This window comes from Pecten maximus, unplaced genomic scaffold (genome assembly GCF_902652985.1).
Source record: "Pecten maximus unplaced genomic scaffold, xPecMax1.1, whole genome shotgun sequence".
Classification (NCBI taxonomy): Eukaryota; Metazoa; Mollusca; class Bivalvia; order Pectinida; family Pectinidae; genus Pecten; species Pecten maximus.
Genome location: NW_022982739.1, coordinates 1 through 22216, shown reverse-complemented (window position 1 = coordinate 22216; position 22216 = coordinate 1). Strand labels below are relative to the sequence as shown.

At 39.6% G+C, this 22216-nt stretch overlaps 2 protein-coding genes across 2 annotated transcripts; both read right to left on the bottom strand.

The window, feature by feature from the left end:
* Positions 1-5067: 5067 nt before the first annotated feature.
* Positions 5068-9941, bottom strand: LOC117320884 (piggyBac transposable element-derived protein 4-like). The gene is made up of 2 exons (XM_033875369.1): positions 9685-9941; positions 5068-5785 (listed from the first exon to the last, which is right to left on the bottom strand). The coding sequence occupies exons 1-2, from the start codon at positions 9939-9941 to the stop codon at positions 5068-5070; spliced, it is 975 nt and encodes a 324-aa protein (XP_033731260.1).
* A 2178-nt stretch (positions 9942-12119) lies between these two features.
* Positions 12120-15482, bottom strand: LOC117320883 (laccase-2-like). Its single transcript, XM_033875368.1, is given in 2 exon segments — positions 12120-13000; positions 13724-15482. Coding segments are annotated over 2 exon segments (1821 nt in total). The 5' UTR covers positions 15468-15482; the 3' UTR covers positions 12120-12923.
* Between the last annotated feature and the right edge of the window lie 6734 nt (positions 15483-22216).

Below are 22216 nucleotides of genomic sequence, written 5' to 3'. Positions count from 1 at the left end.
CACCAACCACACACATGCATGTCGCACGCACGGGAGGCTGTCCTGAAATGACCTTAGCTGTTAATAGGACGTTAAACAAACTAAATCAAACTAAACCAAATTAGTACTATCACTTTTGAATCGCATTTTAGTTGTTGATTAACTAGATCAAATTTAATTATGAGCAAAATGATTTATTTTTGTAAACGAACTTGAATGTTTGAAACCTATGATTAATGCTTGCATTAAAAGAGGTACCTTTTCACGACTGCCCTACAGGTAGGGCGTAAGAATTGCACCTGCTGCCCCCATTGCCCTATCGTAAGAGGCGACTAAATTTGGGATCTTATCTTTTCTCTTCTTGACTTTCTTCTTCCTAACGTCTCCCTTGACATTGCCTCACTTTTGGCTTTTAGTTGAGCGTTCGCCCCTGTGAGGAAGGCTTTTGGTTCTGTCCCCTGGCCGAGACAAACCAGAGTCTTAAAAAATGGTAGTTGCTACTCCTGCTTAGCGCTCAGCATATTTGGAGTGGGACGACTGGTTGGCCCGTTGTCAGTATAATGTGACCGGGTGGGGTGTGCTGCTGGGTGTCTTCGGCAGTATGCTTCAGTGAGATAGCACTTTAATTCGGCAAAAGTTCCGGCCTATCACAAGGAGACTTAACGAACATACCGCAGCCTCCCAAAACACATACGCACTCACCACACTCATACATGTCGCACGCACGGGAGGCCGTCCTTAAATGACCTCCCGTGCGTGCGACATGTATGAGTGTGGTGAGTGCGTATGTGTGTTTTGGGAGGCTGCGGTATGTTCGTTAAGTCTCCTTGTGATAGGCCGGAACTTTTGCCGAATTAAAGTGCTATCTCACTGAAGCATACTGCCGAAGACACCCAGCAGCACACCCCACCCGGTCACATTACGGGAGGCCGTCCTTAAATGACCTGCCCTGCAGGTAGGGCGTAAGAATTGTACCTGCTGCCCCCATTGCATGATCGTAAGAGGCGACTAAACTTGGGATCTTATCTTTTCTCTTCTCTCTTAACTTTCTTCTTCCTAATGTCTCCCTTGACAATGCCTCACTTTTGGCCTTTAGTTGAGCGTTCGCCCCTGTGAGGAAGGCTTTGGGTTCTGTCCCCTGGCCGAGACATACCAGAGTCTTTAAAAATGGTAGTTGCTGCTCCTGCTTGGCGCTCAGCAAATTAGGAGTGGGACGACTGGTTCGCCCGTCAGTATAATGTGACCGGGTGGGGTGTGCTGCTGGGTGTCTTCGGCAGTATGCTTCAGTGAGGTAGCACTCTAAATCGGCAAAAGATCCGGTCTATCACAAGGAGACATAACACAAACATACCGCAGCCTCCCAAAACACACATACGCACTCATCACACGCATACATGTCGCACGCACGGGAGGCCGTCCTTAAATGACTTTAGCTGTTAATAGGACGTTAAACAAAATAAACCAAACCAAACCTTAAATGACCTTAGATGTTAATAGGACGTTAAACAAAATAAGCTAAACCAAACCAATATTCAGAACAGTTGTGGTTTAGTCGCTTCGGTCATTAACATAAAAATTCGGATTATTGTATAAATACTAGTTTAATTCCATTAATTTTTTCCATGGTGATTCTTTACTGTACCTGCTGCCCCCATTGCATGATCGTAAGAGGCGACTAAACTTGGGATCTTATCTTTTCTCTTCTTTCTTGATAACTTTCTTCTTCCTAATGTCTCCCTTGACAATGCCTCACTTTTGGCCTTTAGTTGAGCGTTCGCCCCTGTGAGGAAGGCTTTGGGTTCTGTCCCCCTTGCCGGGACATACCAGAGTCTTTAAAAATGGTAGTTGCCACTCCTGCTTAGCGCTCAGCAAATTAGGAGTGGGACGACTGGTTCGCCCGTTGTCAGTATAATGTGACCGGGTGGGGTGTGCTGCTGGGTGTCTTCGGCAGTGTGCTTCAGTGAGATAGCACTCTAAATCGGCAAAAGATCCGGCCTATTACAAGGAGACTTAACACAAACATACCGCAGCCTCCCAAAACACACATACGCACTCATCACACGCATACATGTCGCACGCACGGGAGGCCGTCCTTTAATGACCTTAGCTGTTAATAGGACGTTAAACAAAATAAACCAAACCAAACCAATCTTTACTGCTGCATTATCGAAAAGGAACAATTGGTCTTTTTATGTACCCAGAAGTAGCCTGGGTGGTGCATAGGACAAGGGTGATACCCGAAGGTAATATCCGTTTGTCTCTGACGTCACTGGTAACGCCGGAAGATGTCCCCGAGCACACGCCCTGCATGGAAGGGATAATGTTTCCTTTCTATCGGAGTAAGGACAACGACCTGAGATTTTGATGTTTGTAGATATCTGCTGAGCCATGGTAGGGATGGTTACTATAAGGAGGAACAAATGTCAGTTATATGTAAAGGAGAATTTAATTGCCCGAAAAAAACAAACAAATAAAGACGGTATTGAGTATCTTTCCGAGCAACGATATAGTTACCTGTAAGAGGGGAAGTAACTCTTATAGAAATTAGAGATAAATAAATTGCGTTAAAGTAAAGGGGAGGTGGTTAAGACAAAAGTATTTGTACAGGTGTCCGGTAAAGATGGCCGAGAGAGGTCAGTCACGCGTGAAGGTGAAGGTGTTTGTTTGTTTTTGTTTAACGTCCTATTAACAGCCAGGGTCATTTAAGGACGTGCCAGGTTTGGAGGTGGAGGAAAGCCGGAGTGCCCGGCCTACGGTCAGTACCTGGAACTGCCCCACGTAGGTTTCGAACTCGCAACCCAGTGGTGGAGGGCTAGTGATAAAATGTCGGGACACCTTAACCACTCGGCCACCGCGGCCCCAGGTGAAGGTGAGGGACCAGGTCAGAGATAAACAATAGAATAGGTACTTCTATTGTTAGGGGATTAAGTGGCAGATATTAAGGGGGTCTTGAAATCTGCGAGAGAAGATAGAATAGACAGATATGGTTTAGAGTCAAATGTTTTTGTAATTAAGTATACAAGGTGTTATTCTTTTGTGCATTATTCCTGCAAATTGTATATCTATGCCTTCGCTCCGGTAACTATTTACCGTTTTATCAGATAAGGTTGTTAATTAAGATAAATCATCTTTCTTCATATAATTTATCAATTCAAATATATCCTTTTAGAACACACTATTTGATTATGCGAAAATCAATCAGGGACATTTAATTGCGGCACTTACTGCTTTTAGTGAACATTGATTATCAAATAAATACTGCCTTTTTCTCTAAAAATACTTGTCCAATCATTTTCGGATAGGAATAAGTGAAAAGCTGAATAAATTTCCCATGTCACGATTCAGTTTATGTTAGAAATTGTTTTGAAGAAAAAACCTTTAATTTTGCAAAAAAAAAAAAAAAAAATAGCATCAATTTCTAAGGGTTGTGCTTACTGATTATGCTTCCTTTTTGTGTGTAAATGTTCTTAAAAGATACTTGTGTAGTACAATGAGACAAGTTTAATTCATATTCACACCATCACATCACAATATTGAGTTGAAAATGAAAATTTTATTTTACAACTATTGCGATACAAGTTATACCAGCTTAAATAAACATGATTGTTTGCCCGGATGGAAGTGTCCGAGAGGATCAGAGAAAACCCATGTGGTCATTATCAGAAAAGCCTAGCAAGTGACATGAACCCATATCTACTCATGATCACGTCCAATCAGTGAAGGAGAATTACAACTGTTCACCCGACCACCCTGTCCGGGTTAAATGTCATATACGTCACACTAATTTTGTAAATAAAGCATGCACGGTACAGATTTGTGTAAAAGCTATGTCCTGAACCCCTTGACATGCTTAGTTCATATTCTCCCCACAACACCACAACACACAAGATCTTGTCCTTTGGCGATTCAATATCTACCCTGACTCGAGAAAATATTTGGATAGCCTCCCTTATGTTGTTGAGTGAGGAAGTCATTATTTACAACAAGAAAACTGATCACCAAAACAATCTTAAATTTAATTCAATATTACTTCATGGTTAAATTTCCTTCTTTTGACTTGGCAATTGCTTCCAGGCAAGCATTTTGATACTTTAAATTACATTTTAAATTAAATTAATCTGATATGAAGGATTTCTTTCGGTGATTACTATAACTCAGTATCACCGATCTGTTTAAGGTTGTCTCTCAGACGGATGTTTTCGAGGATGTGATCATCCATCCACTCCGGCTGAGACGACTTTTTTAATCTCCTTTGCAGTCTAGGTGCATGCTGATCGACAATACTGAGAAAAAGGTCTTTCCAAGCTCGGAGTGTATCATCAACGTCCGAAAAGGACTCCATTACAGACCAGGGTACCGAGTTCAAGGTCATTTAGGACTGACTGTGTATGAAAGTTTTAAATGATCTGTAATGTGTTAAAGTATTCAAATTTTGTAACAAATTTACGTTTCCTTACGAAACACACGGGATAGTGATCACTGAAGCCATTCACTACAACTTTAAGCAGTGGAATGTGTTCTGAAGCTAAGGTATATACATGGTTTATTAAAGTCCCAGCTTCATAAACACGAGTAGGTTCCTGAACCATTTGATGTTTACACTTGAAGTGATGTCAATCAAGGACCATGACTGAGAGTTTCACATGTCGATGTTATAATCGCTAGTGATGATAATTTCAAAGTTTGTGTATTTTGAAATCTACAAACACACAAAACATTGTATAGCTAACTAGCAACTGAAGAGTAAGCATTGACCAATCAAATTAGAAATTAGATCTCTTGATCTCTTGGCGTCTTGCTTATTGAGAAGATATTTAAAGGTTTAAGCTCACCTTAAATTGAAGACCAATGTCACACATTGGAACATAGTTAGTAGCCCTTATCTCTACATGCTCGGTATCAGGTGTCAAGATACTTTATCAATAATCCTCCACCTCTGGGTTGTTGCCTGGTACTGACCGTATACCGGAGGTTTTCCTCGGGGTACTCCGGTTTTACCCCAACTTCTTCGTTTGTTTACAGCCTACCGCTGGACAGGGAATGATGTTATATAGTAGAATCAACTGTTCATGTGGACTGCATCATGACCTAGAAGTACTTTGCTTGAGAATGATACAGAGAGAAACAAGTGGGGAGGCATATATGTTCCCTGCATTCTATACAGCTAAATTTAGTTTGGCTGGCCTTGTCTTGCAGTCCACTCTTACAACGCATGTAGCATACATGGCACCATGATCGTGACTGTAGTGTTCCAGGGAGATGGCGTTGTGTCAGTCGTTCATCCAATAACAACAGAGATGGCCTTCCTTTCCTGACAGTGGAGGTGAATCCATCCACCAAACCCCTCATCACACTCTGTGTGCACTGCAGGAAAGAAAGCTGCTGTTTGCCTTGTCCTGGTTGGTGGCTTGGACTCTGGAGGAACAGCTGATAAGCAGTAAGCTTAATTATCTCCAGAATCCCGAAGAAAACCTTCATAGTCCATTTCCTGGATTTATGACTGAAAGCATAGTATTGCATATAATGATCTGCTTTGTCTACACCTCCAATATGGGAAGTGTAGTCAGCAATGACCTTTAGGCAGCGAAAGTTCTCCCTAACAAAAGTACCATCCTCCTGTTTCACTAGGCGTTGTACCTCTGCTGTTGTTTCATCATGTATTGTTGACAGAGCAGTAACACACTTTTTGTCCTTCCAGACAACAGCTAGAAGAGGCCCTTTTTGCCTGAAGGCCATATCTCCTCTACGTAATACTCCCTCTGGCCTTTTCTGCATAATATCTCTCTGGAGACCACGGCGGTTGAACCTAAATGTGCCACATGCATATGTATTTGCACTGAACAGGGATGATTGTAGAGACCAACCAACCAATTGTTTTCCCATAGACCTTAGTGTTAACGTTTTGGATTATTTCATTCAAATTCTTGAATTGAATATGACGATTATGGTTTATAACAAAAGTTTAGGGTCTGATATAACACCTAATAAAAAAAAAAGTTGGGTCCTTCAGCTCAAATTTTCTCCAGAGTAGCCATTTTGAAAAGAGGTGAATTTCGCAGTAAAAATTCTCAAAAATCTTAAATGTTTACCTGTTTACTATTATTACGTGAACTTTTGGGAAAAAAACCAATCGGACTTAAGAAATTTATATCAACATTTCTTATTGATAGTTACCTATCAGGCTACATATCTATTTTCTCACTTCATAACATACTGGCCAATCAGTGGCTGCCAGACATTTTATCCTTGGCTCAACGTTCTATACACAGGGGCTGTTTCAAAAATATATTTTTTCAATTGGTTGGTTGTTCCCTATAGCATCTTTCACATTTTTCAAATATAACTTTTCTGGAACAGGATAGAACCATAGGCTATGCTATCAAAATATGCAGTGCCTGACTGCAAGTCTTAGGCTGGTAGGTTGATTCTTCTATTGGTACCGGAGATGAAATTCTTAAGAGAAAACCACATTAAAATTGAGTTAATTTTGAAATGTAAATTTTAATATCTTGATAAGCTTTGAATTTAAAGGGATGGCTTTTGGTTAATAGCCAAATATAGAAATCGTGCTACTCAGAAATATAAACAAATAAGATATAGAATAAAGATCAGGGGGAGATAACTCAATGTTATCTCCCCCACCCCCTAATTTCTGGTCTTTTTGTAAAAAATGAAGAAAAAAAGGCAGAACGAGAATAAAAATTAGGGAGTAGAGCCATTATTTAGATAAAAGAGTCGAAACACAGACACAGAACACGGAACCGGGCAAGTGACAACAAAAAATAACCAGATATATCACCAAACACTGAACTGGGGTAGTGACAACAGAACAACCAAACACATCACCGAATACCGAATCGGGGTAGTGACAACAGAACAACCAGACACACACCCACACATTGAACCGGGGTAGTGCCAGCAGTACAACCAGCATACCACCGTACCCCGAGCCACGATATATACCGCTACCATTGAAATATAGAATGTATGTCCGTATCTGTCCGGTCTATGGTCCTCCTTGTAACACTACATGTGTCATATTTTCATCATCAATCCCCCCTGAATCTCAATTTCTCTCTAAATTCTGCTACAATGCCTCCAAGATGAGAATCCCGTCCGAAAATGTGCTAGTCGGTCCCATCATCTGGTTTCCAGGGACGCTAGATGGCACAAAATGTCATATGCGGTAGCTATATGTAGAGACCAACCAACCAATTGTTTTCCCATAGACCTTAGTGTTAACGTTTTGGATTATTTCATTCAAATTCTTGAATTGAATATGACGATTATGGTTTATAACAAAAGTTTAGGGTCGGATATAACACCTAATAAAAAAAAAAGTTGGGTCCTTCAGCTCAAATTTTCTCCAGGGTAGCCATTTTGAAAATAGGTGAATTTCGCAGTAAAAATTCTCAAAAATCTTAAATGTTTACCTGTTTACTATTATTACGTGAACTTTTGGGAAAAAAACCAATCGGACTTAAGAAATTTATATCAACATTTCTTATTGATAGTTACCTATCAGGCTACATATCTATTTTCTCACTTCATAACATACTGGCCAATCAGTGGCTGCCAGACATTTTATCCTTGGCTCAACGTTCTATACACAGGGGCTGTTTCAAAAATATATTTTTTCAATTGGTTGGTTGTTCCCTAGAAGGTCAGGAGAAGTGTAATAATTGTTAATGTACACATGGTAGCCTTGCCCCTGAATGTCAGCTCCCTTCAAACACTTGTTCACCACTCTGCTGGCTGGAGCACCTTCCGAATGGTAGTGTCTTCCTGCAATCAATGGAAATTAGTGTGCTTGGGAAACTAGACAGTCCCAAAATTAAAACATTTCTCTGGCCCTGAATGTCGTAAGTTGGGTGTCGTCTGGGTCAGAGGAAACTTCCTCTATAGAAACTTGAGGGTCTTTTTTTGAAATAGATAAATCTACACTGCATCATGAAAAGGATAAACCGAGACTGAGGATGATATCTCTGTTCATGTACATGCAATAAATAAAATTGCAATAAATGTCGAAGTTTTGTGTCTGGGTCAGGTCAGAAGAAACTTTGACTATTAACATCGAGAAACTTAAGGGTCCAATTATGAAATATCTAGCACTAGAGAGGGTAAATCAAGACTGAGGATGCTATCTCAGTTGGGCTGCATTTACATGTAAGAAATAAAATTGCAATAAATAATGACAATGTGTATAACATGGGAATAAGGTGATATTTTATGAAGTTCTTAAGATATTCCATTATTCTGGTATATATATCCACTTTTTTATCCTATAGTATTTCAGAGGTTTGAATCATGATTATATATATATTATCAGATGTTTGATTCTTTTATTTTTATTAATGAGTATTATATGAACCTTCAATATAATGCAGGACAATGAACCTTTTGTACAACACTGTATAAAAATAAAAGAAGTCTGCATAAAAAAATCAATACCATATGTAACAAAATGGGCTTTGAAAAGGGATAATATAAGTTCGATACATCATTTAGAATAGTTACTATCAGACAGAGCAGGTCAAACGTCAAGTATACTCTACTGGAGAAAACAACACCTGAGATTGACAGGTTTGGAGTAGAATTAGATACGCAGCTCAAGGTCGTAGGCCGCGTGGTTTCCTGAGTGATACAACAGGGGAAGGATCACTCCAATCTTAGATGGTACTGCTATAGTCAGGATAAGCGATGACAATAGAAGATAGATTAATGGGAGGGGGAGCTGATCAGGTAGAGTTGGAGTCGCACGTGCCTTGGTAATGAGATGCACAAGGGGCGTGTCTAGGGTAAAGCTTGGAAACATATTATAGGGAATACAGGTGTGTGAAGAGAGCACGAACGGGAGAGGGAGAAGAGAGGACACGCGGAGGTGAGGGTGAGAGCGAACCATGGACATGAATGTGATAAACTTTATAACCAAATAGACACAACGTGAGTGTGTGAAGGGAGAGGGAGAACAGAGGACACGCGGAGGTGAGGGTGAGAGCGAACCATGGACATGGATGTGATACACTTTATAACCAAATAGACACAACGTGAAGTACAAATAAAATTAACTATTGTAAACCATATGGTGTTGTGTTACACATATTTACCTGGATAGATGTCAATATAGTGGACATAACTGTAGCCAGAATCTGCCAGCACTCAAACTTTCACATTCCATTTTTGGGGTTTGAGTCTCAAATATTGCTTGAACTGTACCTTTCCTTTTAAAGGAACCATACATTCATCCACTGTGACACGCCTGCGTGGGACATACTCCTGTACACATCTCTCATTCAGATGTGTAACAAGTATCCTGCTTTTGTACAGGAGATCAAAGTTAGGACTATCATGACGCTCCTCTAAATTGTTGCCCGCAAAATGTAGGTACCTCAGAATTTGGCAAAATCTGTCCCTCGGCATTGTCTTGGCAAAGAGCGGTGTCTCAGAATATAAATCTGTAGACCAGTACAGTTTTATTGGTGGTTTCTTGGTCACACCAATCGCCATACAGGAAAGTGTACATCTCCACGAGAGTTATATCCTTCCAGGGTTGCCTATTTTGACCCGGATTCGCATTGATCTGCTGCTGGGCATATCTCCCAGTTTCCTCTATCAGAAGATCGAGTGTTGTCTGATCCAAAAACAATGAGAGGAAACCGACAGGCTCCTTCTCTGGTCCCATAGGTATTGTTGGTGCCGTGTTACCCTTGGTGTAAACAAAAACGGAAGCCCTCGAAGTATTTGAACCCTGTGTGCCACTCATCGTCTGCATCGCCCCCAGGACCAACCTCTGCCTCTAAGTCATGGGGATCACTGTCCACTTCCCCTACAACGCTGATATCATCATCCCCTGTTCCCTGACATCCCAGTATTGCTATATGGTTTTGTTGTGTGTCCTGGACTTCTTCAGGATCGAATCCTTCAAAGTCTTCGCCACCTGAAATTTCTGTGTCCGAAGACATTTTCAGGTCTCGATAGAACGCGTACTAACTACCATGACAACAAAGATCGCTTGTGTATTGGTCAATTTGATCATCTGATACGAAACTATAAGATGAAAGGCTACATAAACTACACGTTCAAAACCTTTAAAATCTTTAAAAAAAAAAAAAAAACAAACAAACACGAATTTGTACTTTACTCACACAGGTCTTATACGACTATCTTTGTAAATCGATGTCATGTGATCTGTTACTAAAATTAGGCTATAGTTTGAAAGATTATCAACAAGAACGTAACAAAATAAACACATCAAAACACAGATGTAGTTTTGGAACGATATCTCAATGAATGGCAGATTCGATCAGAACGTTTGCGAGTTAGCAGACAACAGGCGTGCAATGTTTACGTTCCCCGGTGTCAGCGGTGATGTGATAACCCACTATTTTATTGACTATCGCTGTTTACGTGTTCTAAATTTGTGGAAATATAAAGAGTATGTACTGAAATCAATTACAAAAACTCGTGGGATAATTGTCATAAACGATGTCAGCTTTATAACGCATATTGTTTGTATTGGTTTACAAGAATCTAGTTTATTTTTCCCGCGAATCAGTTTTAATTCCCTCCCGTCCGACCGGAAGTTCTTGTGAGAGGAAAATCAAAACAAGTACGTAAATAAGAAATTTTATGTTATTATGGTGATTGAATTTCGTAATTTTATTGACAAACAATAACTGATTCACGTAAGACTTATTATTATATTGTTTTATTGACGAATCGTCACGTCAAAAAATTGAAGGAAAAAAAATCCACTTCCGTGATGCATTAATGCATCATTCGGCCCCGGCCCGGTGATGCATTAATCCATCATCAGGGCTTAAAGGGTTAATTTCGCAGGTTAAGAATTCCTTGTCTTAATCCTTACAAAGTCAATGACTGTTTAGTTATACATTTAACGATTAATACAACCTTTTGGCAGTATGGATTCTAAATTCAACATCAGAAATAATTAAGATTAATAATTTTCATACATAAAGAGAATACAATAAAACAAAAACAAACGGACATGTATAAGGATTATTGTCGCTAAATGTTGTTGAAATCCCATAACATTTATATACTACTCAAGAAATTGAGCGATATAAGGGCAATTATTCTGTAAATAACACGAATGAAGTCAATTATCGAACTTGTCCCAGCTCTCATGGCAATAAACTAACCTATGTAGTTTAGAATTAATCCTTTAAAATTACTGAAGATATTGAGGGGAAATCAATGTGTAATTGCCCTGCAGGTAGGGCGTAAGAATTGTACCTGCTGCCCCCATTGCAAGATCGTAAGAGGCGACTAAATTTGGGATCTTATCTTTTCCCTTCTTTCTGAACAACTTTCTTCTTCCTAATGTCTCCCTTGACAATGCCTCACTTTTGGCCTTTAGTTGAGCGTTCGCCCCTGTGAGGAAGGCTTTGGGCCCTGTCCCCTAGTCGAGACATACCAGAGTCTTTAAAAATGGTAGTTGCTGCTCCTTGCTTAGCGCTCAGCATATTAGGAGTGGGACGACTGGTTCGCCCGTTGTCAGTATAATGTGACCGGGTGGGGTGTGCTGCTGGGTGTCTTCGGCAGTATGCTTCAGTGAGGTAGCAGTATAAATCGGCAAAAGTTCCGGCCTATCACAAGGAGACTTAACACGAACATACCGCAGCCTCCCAAAACACACATACGCACTCACCACACGCATGCATGTCGCACGCACGGGAGGCCGTCCTTAAATGACCTTAGCTGTTAATAGGACGTTAAACAAAATAAACCTAAACCTAATCAATGTGTAACCGACCACCGCCCCAAAGGGACATAACATTCAGAAAAGGGGAAGTAACATGACCTGATGTAGCTTACGCACGTCTACAATGTACACAGATTATTTTCGTCAATAGTCCCGCAGTAGTTTAGGAGTAGTCGGTAGATCGGATAACCTGATTCCAGTTTAACCTTCCCGTGAATAAATATGTGTTTCTCGTTACAATGATTGCCATGGTAATAAATGTACTTAATGATTCATAACTGAAAGTATTCCATGTTACTGCATACTTGCTGTTATCTAAAAGTCTAAGATGTCTTTTCGTATTTTAACAAATGGAAAACAGACATTGTTTGAATTGCTTAAGACTTTATTTTCAAAGATAAAAAGTAACTACCATTATGTTCGGCATCCCTCAATATCTCTATATACCAAATTTCGTTAAAATCAAACATCAAAATTTTGACCAATCAGAAGTCTCAGTTTGTTTGCTATGGCAACAAAACCCATTCAGTTGATATTGCAGCCCCCCTTATACCCCTGCATACCAAAATTTCTTGAAAATCGGACAATATGTTAATTTGTTCTAATCAGAGATCAGGAAATGGCGGTCATTTTGTTAAAATGTGAAAGTAAGGTTACGGGGGTGACCGATGTCCCATGATGTACATACATACCAAATTTCGACAATATCAGTCTCCATTTCGTTTCCATGGCAAAACATGTTTTCGAAAGTGGTACCATTGTGTCCGCCTTCCCTCAAAGAAGAAGAAGAAACGGAGCAAAACCAATAAGTCTACTTCGTTTGGGGGACTTAATAAAAAAAAACAAATAACAAAAAAAATGTACTCAGGAATGCATATAAACATAACCACACAAGAGGTCTTACCAAATAAAGATAAATAAATCGAAAATATATAAATGTTAACATGTGTTTAAGCGATAAGTTTCATAACAGTTCATTAGCTGAAAAATAAAGAGGGACTGTAACTTGTCTTTTTGTAAGTTTTTGTTTCTGTGGATATATTTACATGTGTTTATTGATAGGCATTGTTGATATATATATATATATAATCAGTGGCATAATTTAAGCTGACAATTTTGACAGGAACTGACAGCAGAGAAAATCGAGAGATGAAGACTTCTTAATAATAACAGTTTCGAGTCATAGGATCAAAAGACTGGCAGTCGATTCCGTTTTCTTCTACATCAGCACCAACTTACTGATGATCCCAGTGACTGTTATCCAGTACAGCATCCAGTCCAAGCTTGGTGATAAACCTGAAATTAAACAAGAACGATCTGTTATTACATAGCCAGCTCGAGCTCCCTCATGAATAACTATTTTGATGTTATTAGCCTTTTATGATGTTGTATGATTGCCTTTGCAGAATTCAACATACCATCCGAGCCAAAATCTGCTTCTCTTGTTTAGAAACTTCCTTCAGAGGTTCACTTATTTGTCCAAAAATAATCGCACATTCGTAGTTATGTCCGATGGAGTTAGCTAAACATGTTCATCAGTTGTAATGAAGGCTCGTGATATATCAAATTAAAAGCTCGTGACATATTGAGTCATTGAAGACGTTAAGTACATAGCCTTGCAGTAAAGATCATGTGTATAAAAGATAAACAAAGGTAAGTTTCATAACAATTCATAACATTTGTCATTTACGTGTACATCGACAAGATGTCAACGTACAACATACAATCACCTTTCTACAGTGTCGTGAAAAGGTACCTCTTTTATTGCAAGCATTAATTATAGGTTTCAAACACTCAAATTCGTATACAAAACAAAATCAATAATTTTGCTCATAATTGAATTTGAACTAGTTAATCAACAACTAAAATGCGATTCAAACTTGATAGTACTAACAAAAGACTTGAAAATGTCAATGTTACAAACACGAGACCCGAAATTGTCAATAGCACTTAATGTACTATGAGATTGTGTAAGTTCGGAACTCGAAAATGTTTCGAAAAGAGGTTAAAAGTGCTTACCAGCCTTATTGAGACTGTTTTCACAGACGGGGAAATCATTTGGTATGTCGGGATACTTTTCCGGCGATTCAATAATCACCATCCCCATTCCGTTTTCACTGTGGACGCCGATATCACAATGGAAAAACCAGGCCCCTGGGTTGTCTGCCTTGAACCTGGTGACGACGTAGCCACCAATAGGGACGATTATGGTGTCTTTCTATGCGTTGTTGTTGAGGACGATTCCAGGGATGTTACCTCCTTTCGAGGTAGTATTAGCCCAGACAGGTCTGTTACAATATCCTTTCGATCCAATCTCACAGGAAATGTCAGTTGTCAAATCGACTAGAACTCCATTTGAATCAAACTTGCCAAAACCCATCTTCATGACATAGAATGAATGTCCGTGTAAATGTACCGGGTGTGACCATCCTTTTCCGTTCCCCAGGTTGGTTAATGTGAACTGGTATACCTTTCCGTTCTCAATTTCCTGTGTGTATGTGCAAGAACAGAGGTTATTGTCGGCAAAGTCAGTTGGACAGAGAATGTTGCAGCTTGAGTTAAGTTCATCTGGTTGTGAATACAACGGCGCAGTAGGTATTTCGAACCGACGGCCATTCACTGATGCGTGGGGAATGGCATTTGAAGAATTTGGAAAAGCAAAGTTAAAGAAGTATTCGTGATCGATGGTAGCAACCTCCTCTGGTTTTGAATTGAAGTCATTTGTCTGTGCATCATTATACGTTAAGCATTCTTCGTCACCATTGGTAGAAATAAGGTAAGGACAGTTGAATATCTTACATTTCATTTCCGTGGAACAACTAAGTGATGCAGGTTTATCTGGATTCAAATTAACCACTGCATTTCGATAGTGAATTATAGCCTCCGCTACGTGGAATTGGTCTTTTTCTAGTGTCCTAGCTACAAACATGTAATTATCATTAGGCTGATTTGTAAATATCTTGAAATCATATCTCTCTCCAGGGTTGATAATGAAGGCGTTCACAACGATTTCCTTAATCGCATAACCGTCCGATGCGGTAAGCGTGAGATTACGATGGCCAGTAACATAAACAAGAAAAGGGGAAAAGGTAGCTGCGCTGATAACCCTAAAAGTATACCATTCGTTCCTAATGACTTCAAACTGTGTCAACGGAGCCTGATTGTGTGTATCACTATCCTGGTAGTAACGGCCTTTCCCATTCACTAGACCAGAATGGAACACAAACATTGGGTTCGATTGATATAATGTGGCATAATCATCGTCGTGGTTCCAGTCCTGAAGCACCGCCACGAGTTCTTCAATTGTTGTCGAAGGAAGTTCTTGTTTAGGTTGGACGATGAGGGGTCCATACAGTCCCATAGACCTCTGTTGATTGCTGTGGGCGCGATAGAAGTTGGTACCATGCGGCTTAGCTTTGAACGTATAGGTGAAGGTCTGATTTTGTTCTATCGGACATTGTGATACGAACGCGACGCCGTCGGAATAGGTGGTGCCTTTCTGATGCATACCATGAAAATGTATGGTAGTAGTGTCTGCGTCCATCAGGTTTCGGACGTGAATGACCAAAGTCTGATTCTCGTGCGCCGTAATCTGTGGACCCGGGAATTGTCCATTGATCGCTATAACAATTCGAGAGTTATTGCCATCTGCCGTCGAGATAAACGAAGGTTCATTTGTGCTTATTGGAGTGCTTAAGTCATGGTGCTCGATCAATCGACCCTCCGATGGAGTCACAAACGATTTCGATTTTTCGTTAAACATGGTAAAACGTCGTTCAATGGTGAGATAACATTCGCAAGTAGGTTGACCCGGGTTACATGTCGTAGGAAGGCAAGCAGGGATCTTCCCAGTTCTCGTGTCTTCCCAGTGGTTCTGGCTGACGGCAAACTCGGTAAGCATTGCAACTAGGACTGTTTTAAAACAGATGTTTCTTGTACCCATCTGAAATAAAGAAGAATTGTCAAATTTAAATTACTAAATTACTAATACATACTCAGTTGTGTAATTGATTATTAACAATATTAATTTTATTTCATTTACGACAACTACGAACCAAAAAATGTCAGCATATATAGGTACTAATCATGCTTGTGGACCCGGATGGAAGCTCGGGATGGGGACATAAAGTATATCCTGGGGAATTCACGTGATCGAGAAGACATTCTTAAATTTGAAATAATAATCGTTAATTCTAAATACGCAATTGAAATGATGTTCATTTTGAGCATGATTAGAAAAACTATAAGGATATGAAAAATAGACTTTAAAGCTGACAGTGCAAGTTAAAAAGCATCTAATTGAGATTTAAAAAAAATAATACATGTACAGATTTCCAAAAATCGTTTCCGAGACATTCCCCAGTTATGGAAGTGTCGTATCTAAGGACGGGCAGACATTTTTCTTTTTTGTTATGCGTGGATACAACCAAACCGCCGCTGCTATAAAAAGAACGTGCTTCGTCACACTCGCATTCACTCTAACCTCAGGTGTTCACGGTGGCACACCTGTATCACCTACACTACATCTGTACATCACGTGACCTACAACTGTATTCGCGAACGACACCAAACAGACGAAGCACTTACCTGTAACCTGAGCAGAAAGATGGTCAGTGTCTCTCAGTTTATCTTTCAAATCTTGTTCAAAATAAAATCTCCAAATAAATGCTGAACATGCATAACGAATTAATCCGAAATACTCTATCCATTTTCTCACGTGTTTTTCGTGGGTGCAGCCATTTCGATAACAAGTAAACAGTCCGAGGAGTTCCAATTTTTACTCGCGTCTACACTAGCACTCGGAACTCCTCGGATGTATTCATATTGTCTACACTACACTACACTAGGGCTGTTGTAGTGCAGTAGTGCAGTTTTATCACGCTTTAATTGCGTTATGACACGTGCACGTGCCTAAATGATACGAAGACACGGAAAATATATCGATGGAAACTATGGATATGATACTGTAACAGTTGTAAAGACTCAGGTAGGAGTTTACTCATATATACTCTGTTTATAATTTTATTAGGTGCAGGCTTTTGTTGAGGCCCAAATTTATTGTATTGTCAAAATTTTCTTTTCTTTCTTTTATTGTAAAATAAAATATATATTTATATATATAATTACCTCTTCAAATTCCATATCCAAGTTCTACAATTGCGTACAATGAAAACAAAAACCCGTTGGCGTGTGTATTGAGAACGTATAGTATATATAATGGAGAGATGTGTCGCTATGCGCATGTATCGATAGACTGATACTTGTCTCAATGAACGCACCCGCTTTTATAGCAGTTCGTATCCATGTATAACGAAAAATAAAAATGTCTGCCCGTCCTTAGATACGACACTACCATAACTGGGGGATGTCTCGAAAACGATTTTCGGAAATCTGAACATGTGTTATTTTTTTAAATCTCAATTGGATGCTTTTCAACTTGCACTGTCAGCTTTAAGCAATATGATTAAAACAATGCCATGATAAGATAGATGCAGCGGTAGAAAAAGTAACAACCATAACCTGTATTGGAAAGTGTTTTTTTAGCTCACCTGGACCGAAGGTCTGGTGAGCTTATGCCATGGCGCAGCGTCCGTCGTCCGTCCGTCCGTCCGTCCGTCAACATTTGCTTCAAATCGCTACTTGTCATAAAGTTCTTATTGGATTTTGACCAAATTTGGCCAGAAACATCCTTGGCAGAATGGGAACAGATTTTGCATAAATGGTGACTCTGACCCCTGAGGGGCCAAAGGGGCGGGGCCCAATAGGGGAAATAGAGGTAATTCCTTTAAATCGCTACTAGTCATAAAGTTATGAATGGATTTGAACCCAATTTGGTCAGTAACATCCTTGGAGGAAGGGGAACAGATTTTGCATAAATGGTGATTCTGACCCCCGAGGGGCCAAAGGGGCGGGGCCCAATAGGGGAAATAGAGGTAATTCCTCTAAATCTCTACTAGTCATAAAGTTATGAATGGATTTGAACTCAATTTATTCAGAAACATCCTTGGGGGAAGAGGAAGAGATTTTGCATAAATGGTGGCTCTGACCCCCAAGGGGCCAAAGGGGCGGGGCCCAATAGGGGAAATAGAGGTAATTCCTTTAAATCACTACTAGTCATAAAGTTATGAATGGATTTGAACCCAATTTGGTCAGAAACATCCTTGGGGGAAGGGGGAACAGATTTTGCATAAATGGTGATTCTGACCCCCGAGGAGCCAAAGGGGCGAGGCCAAATATGGGAAATAGAGGTAATTCCTCTAAATCTCTACTTGTCATAAAGTTATGAATGGATTTGAACCCAATTTGGTCAGAAACATCCTTGGGGGAAGGAGAAAAGATTTTGCATAAATGGTGACTCTGACCCCCGAGGGGCCAAAGGGGTGGGGCCCAATAGGGGAAATTAAGGTAATTCCTTTAAATCGCTACTTGTCATAAAGTTATGAATGGATTTCAACCCAATTTGGTCAGAAACATCCTTAGGGGAAGGGGAACAGATTTTGCATAAATGGTGATTCTGACCCCCAAGGGGCCAAAGGGGCGGGGCCAAATATGGGAAATAGAGGTAATTCCTCTAAATCTCTACTAGTCATAAAGTTATGAATGGATTTGAACTCAATTTATTCAGAAACATCCTTGGGGGAAGAGGAAGAGATTTTGCATAAATGGTGGCTCTGACCCTAAAGGGGCCAAAAGGGAGGGGCCCAGTGGGGGAAATAGAGGTAATTCCTTTAAATCACTACTAGTCATAGAGTAAAGAATGAAGTGTAGTAAGGGACGATAACTCGTTATCGTTCCTTACGGAACGTAATGATAGTATGAGCTAATTCGCGATTTTTGCCGGCTATTGTAGCGATTTGGGGGTGGAAAAAATGACACATACAATTTTGATAGGGTTTTGAACCATTGTTAAACTCGGCTCGATCTAGGTCTGGATGTATCTGGTATCCCTGTGGAAATTCGTATTTATGAGATATTTTGGGTCAAACATGCCAAAATCGTCACTTTGACCGGTAGCTTCTGTTTAACCGGTCCTTAAAAATCAGCGATTCAATCCAAAAATTTGAAACTCCAAAGATAACAAGAAGGGATAGTTCTGAAGAAAACCGTATCTTTAGTTTTTCTATATCTTTCATAGAACGGCCACAATAGGGTTTTGAAAAAGGGTCGTATTTTATCGAGAGGTGGCGGATGTTACGTCACGAGTGTTACGTCACAAGAATGTGTGGAATGTAGTGTATTGAAGGACGGAACGTAAAGTACATGCGGCTAATTCAGACCACTTTCTGGAGCTAACTGAAAAGCGACTCTATACATTTTGATAAAACTTTCCACACTTATAAGACTCGGTGTGATCTACATGTATGTCCAGGCATATCCCGTATATCTAGGAATAATCTAGTTATGGAGATATTTTGAGTACAAACACGCCAAAATCGACACTTTGACTGCTGGTTTCTGCACAACTCGGCCTAGAGAATTAACGCATAAAGCCATCTTATTGAAACTCCATACATCACAAGTACATGTAATTCCGAAGAAAACAGTATCTTTAGTTTTTTCTATATCTATCAGAGAACGGTCACAATAGGGTTTTAAACATAGGTACTATGTACCGCGAGGTCACACATTTCGGAGAGTCTATTACATGTACGGACGTACGTCACGAGTGACGTTACTACGTCTGTTCTGCTTGTCTGATTGAACTTGTAGCGCTCGGTGAGCTGGTTGTATTTTGCTGTCACTGCCTATATTTCTTACAATTTTACAATATCAGAGAAAATACAAACGACACAATTCTCGGCACATTATTTTTTTTTTTTTTTTTTTACATATTTTTCACAAATATCTCCATCCCAAAGACAGGATTAATCTTGTTTTGACATATATGGTACATTAAGTTCATCATGTCCGTGATGCAACAGTTTCCGCTAAGGGCACACGGGTACGTATAATCGAAAGACAGTAAGCCAGACATTTACACTGCACTGGGGAAGAATTCCCGCCTTTTTACACCCAGAATCCAACGCACTAACACATTTTCGGAAAATCTTAAAATTTGAAATCCGGAACCAGCTTAAGTGCAGTAAGGGACGATAGCGGAAATTGTATTTAACACTGGTGTTGACCAGTATTCATTTAACACTGGCGTTGACCAGTGTCCATTTAACACTGGCGTTGACCGGTGTCCATTTGACACTGGTATGTCTACATCAGTGTAAAATGCACACTGGTTAACGCCAGTACTAAATGGACACTGGTCAACGCCAATGTTAAATGGACACCGGTCAACGCCAGTATTAAATGGAAAGTTATAGAAATATTTGTAATGCTGCCTAGCATAATGCTAGAAGGTCCCAAGCCCTTGTAAAAGCAGAGGGGAAATATTTCGAAATGCCGTATTAAGAAATTCAACAAAATCAGTCTGAAATCAAGTAGTGCTATACACATTCCTATAGTGAAGGGGTTTCACACTTGCTACTGTGTTGCAGGAGACCCAGGTTCGACTCCTGGTGGGAATCAAAGCACGAAAGGTTTTATAGTGTTTTCTATGTTAAAGGCTATTTGATTTAATTGTCAGTCAAATTTATTCAACTTTATGGTTTAATTCTGTCATTGAGTTTCATTAATGAATTTAAATACATATTTTATTCGTTTCTTACTATATTTTATATTCAAGAAATGTAGAATAAACAAAGCAATGAAATAGACAATAAAAATATATTTAAAAAACATCCGTCGACGGGAGTCGAACCCCTACTGCGGGTGGGGACACCCTGTTTCACTGTGACGTCACACAACATGGAAATGCACACTGTAATAACTATAGTATTTAATGGACACCGGTCAACGCCAATGTTAAATGGACACTGGTCAACGCCAGTGTTAAACGGACATTGGTCAACGCCAGTATTAAATGGACACTGGTCAACGCCAGTGTTAAACGGACACTGGTCAACGCCAGTATTATGATAATGGACACTGGTCAACGCCAGTATTAAATGGACACCGGTCAACGCCAGTATTAAATGGACACCGGTCAACACCAGTGTTAAATGCACACCAGTCAACGCCAGTGTTAAATCCAGATTTCTTTGAATTGATTTTTTTTTTTATTTTTATTTATTTTAAATGTATTTATAAATTTTAAATTCACACCAGTCAACGCCAGTGTTAAATGCACACCAGTCAACGCCAGCGTTAAACACAGATTTATTTGAATTTATTTTAAAATTTTAAAATTTATTTAAAATTTATTTTTGAATTTATTCAAACTTGTAAAGAATGAAGTGTAGTAAGGGACGATAACTCGTTATCGTTCCTTACGGAACGTAATGATAGTATGAGCTAATTCGCGATTTTTGCCGGCTATTGTAGCGATTTGGGGGTGGAAAAAATGACACATACAATTTTGATAGGGTTTTGAACCATTGTTAAACTCGGCTCGATCTAGGTCTGGATGTATCTGGTATCCCTGTGGAAATTCGTATTTATGAGATATTTTGGGTCAAACATGCCAAAATCGTCACTTTGACCGGTAGCTTCTGTTTAACCGGTCCTTAAAAATCAGCGATTCAATCCAAAAATTTGAAACTCCAAAGATAACAAGAAGAGATAGTTCTGAAGAAAACCGTATCTTTAGTTTTTCTATATCTTTCATAGAACGGCCACAATAGGGTTTTGAAAAAGGGTCGTATTTTATCGAGAGGTGGCGGATGTTACGTCACGAGTGTTACGTCACAAGAATGTGTGGAATGTAGTGTATTGAAGGACGGAACGTAAAGTACATGCGGCTAATTCAGACCACTTTCTGGAGCTAACTGAAAAGCGACTCTATACATTTTGATAAAACTTTCCACACTTATAAGACTCGGTGTGATCTACATGTATGTCCAGGCATATCCCGTATATCTAGGAATAATCTAGTTATGGAGATATTTTGAGTACAAACACGCCAAAATCGACACTTTGACTGCTGGTTTCTGCACAACTCGGCCTAGAGAATTAACGCATAAAGCCATCTTATTGAAACTCCATACATCACAAGTACATGTAATTCCGAAGAAAACAGTATCTTTAGTTTTTTCTATATCTATCAGAGAACGGTCACAATAGGGTTTTAAACATAGGTACTATGTACCGCGAGGTCACACATTTCGGAGAGTCTATTACATGTACGGACGTACGTCACGAGTGACGTTACTACGTCTGTTCTGCTTGTCTGATTGAACTTGTAGCGCTCGGTGAGCTGGTTGTATTTTGCTGTCACTGCCTATATTTCTTACAATTTTACAATATCAGAGAAAATACAAACGACACAATTCTCGGCACATTATTTTTTTTTTTTTTTTTTTACATATTTTTCACAAATATCTCCATCCCAAAGACAGGATTAATCTTGTTTTGACATATATGGTACATTAAGTTCATCATGTCCGTGATGCAACAGTTTCCGCTAAGGGCACACGGGTACGTATAATCGAAAGACAGTAAGCCAGACATTTTACACTGCAC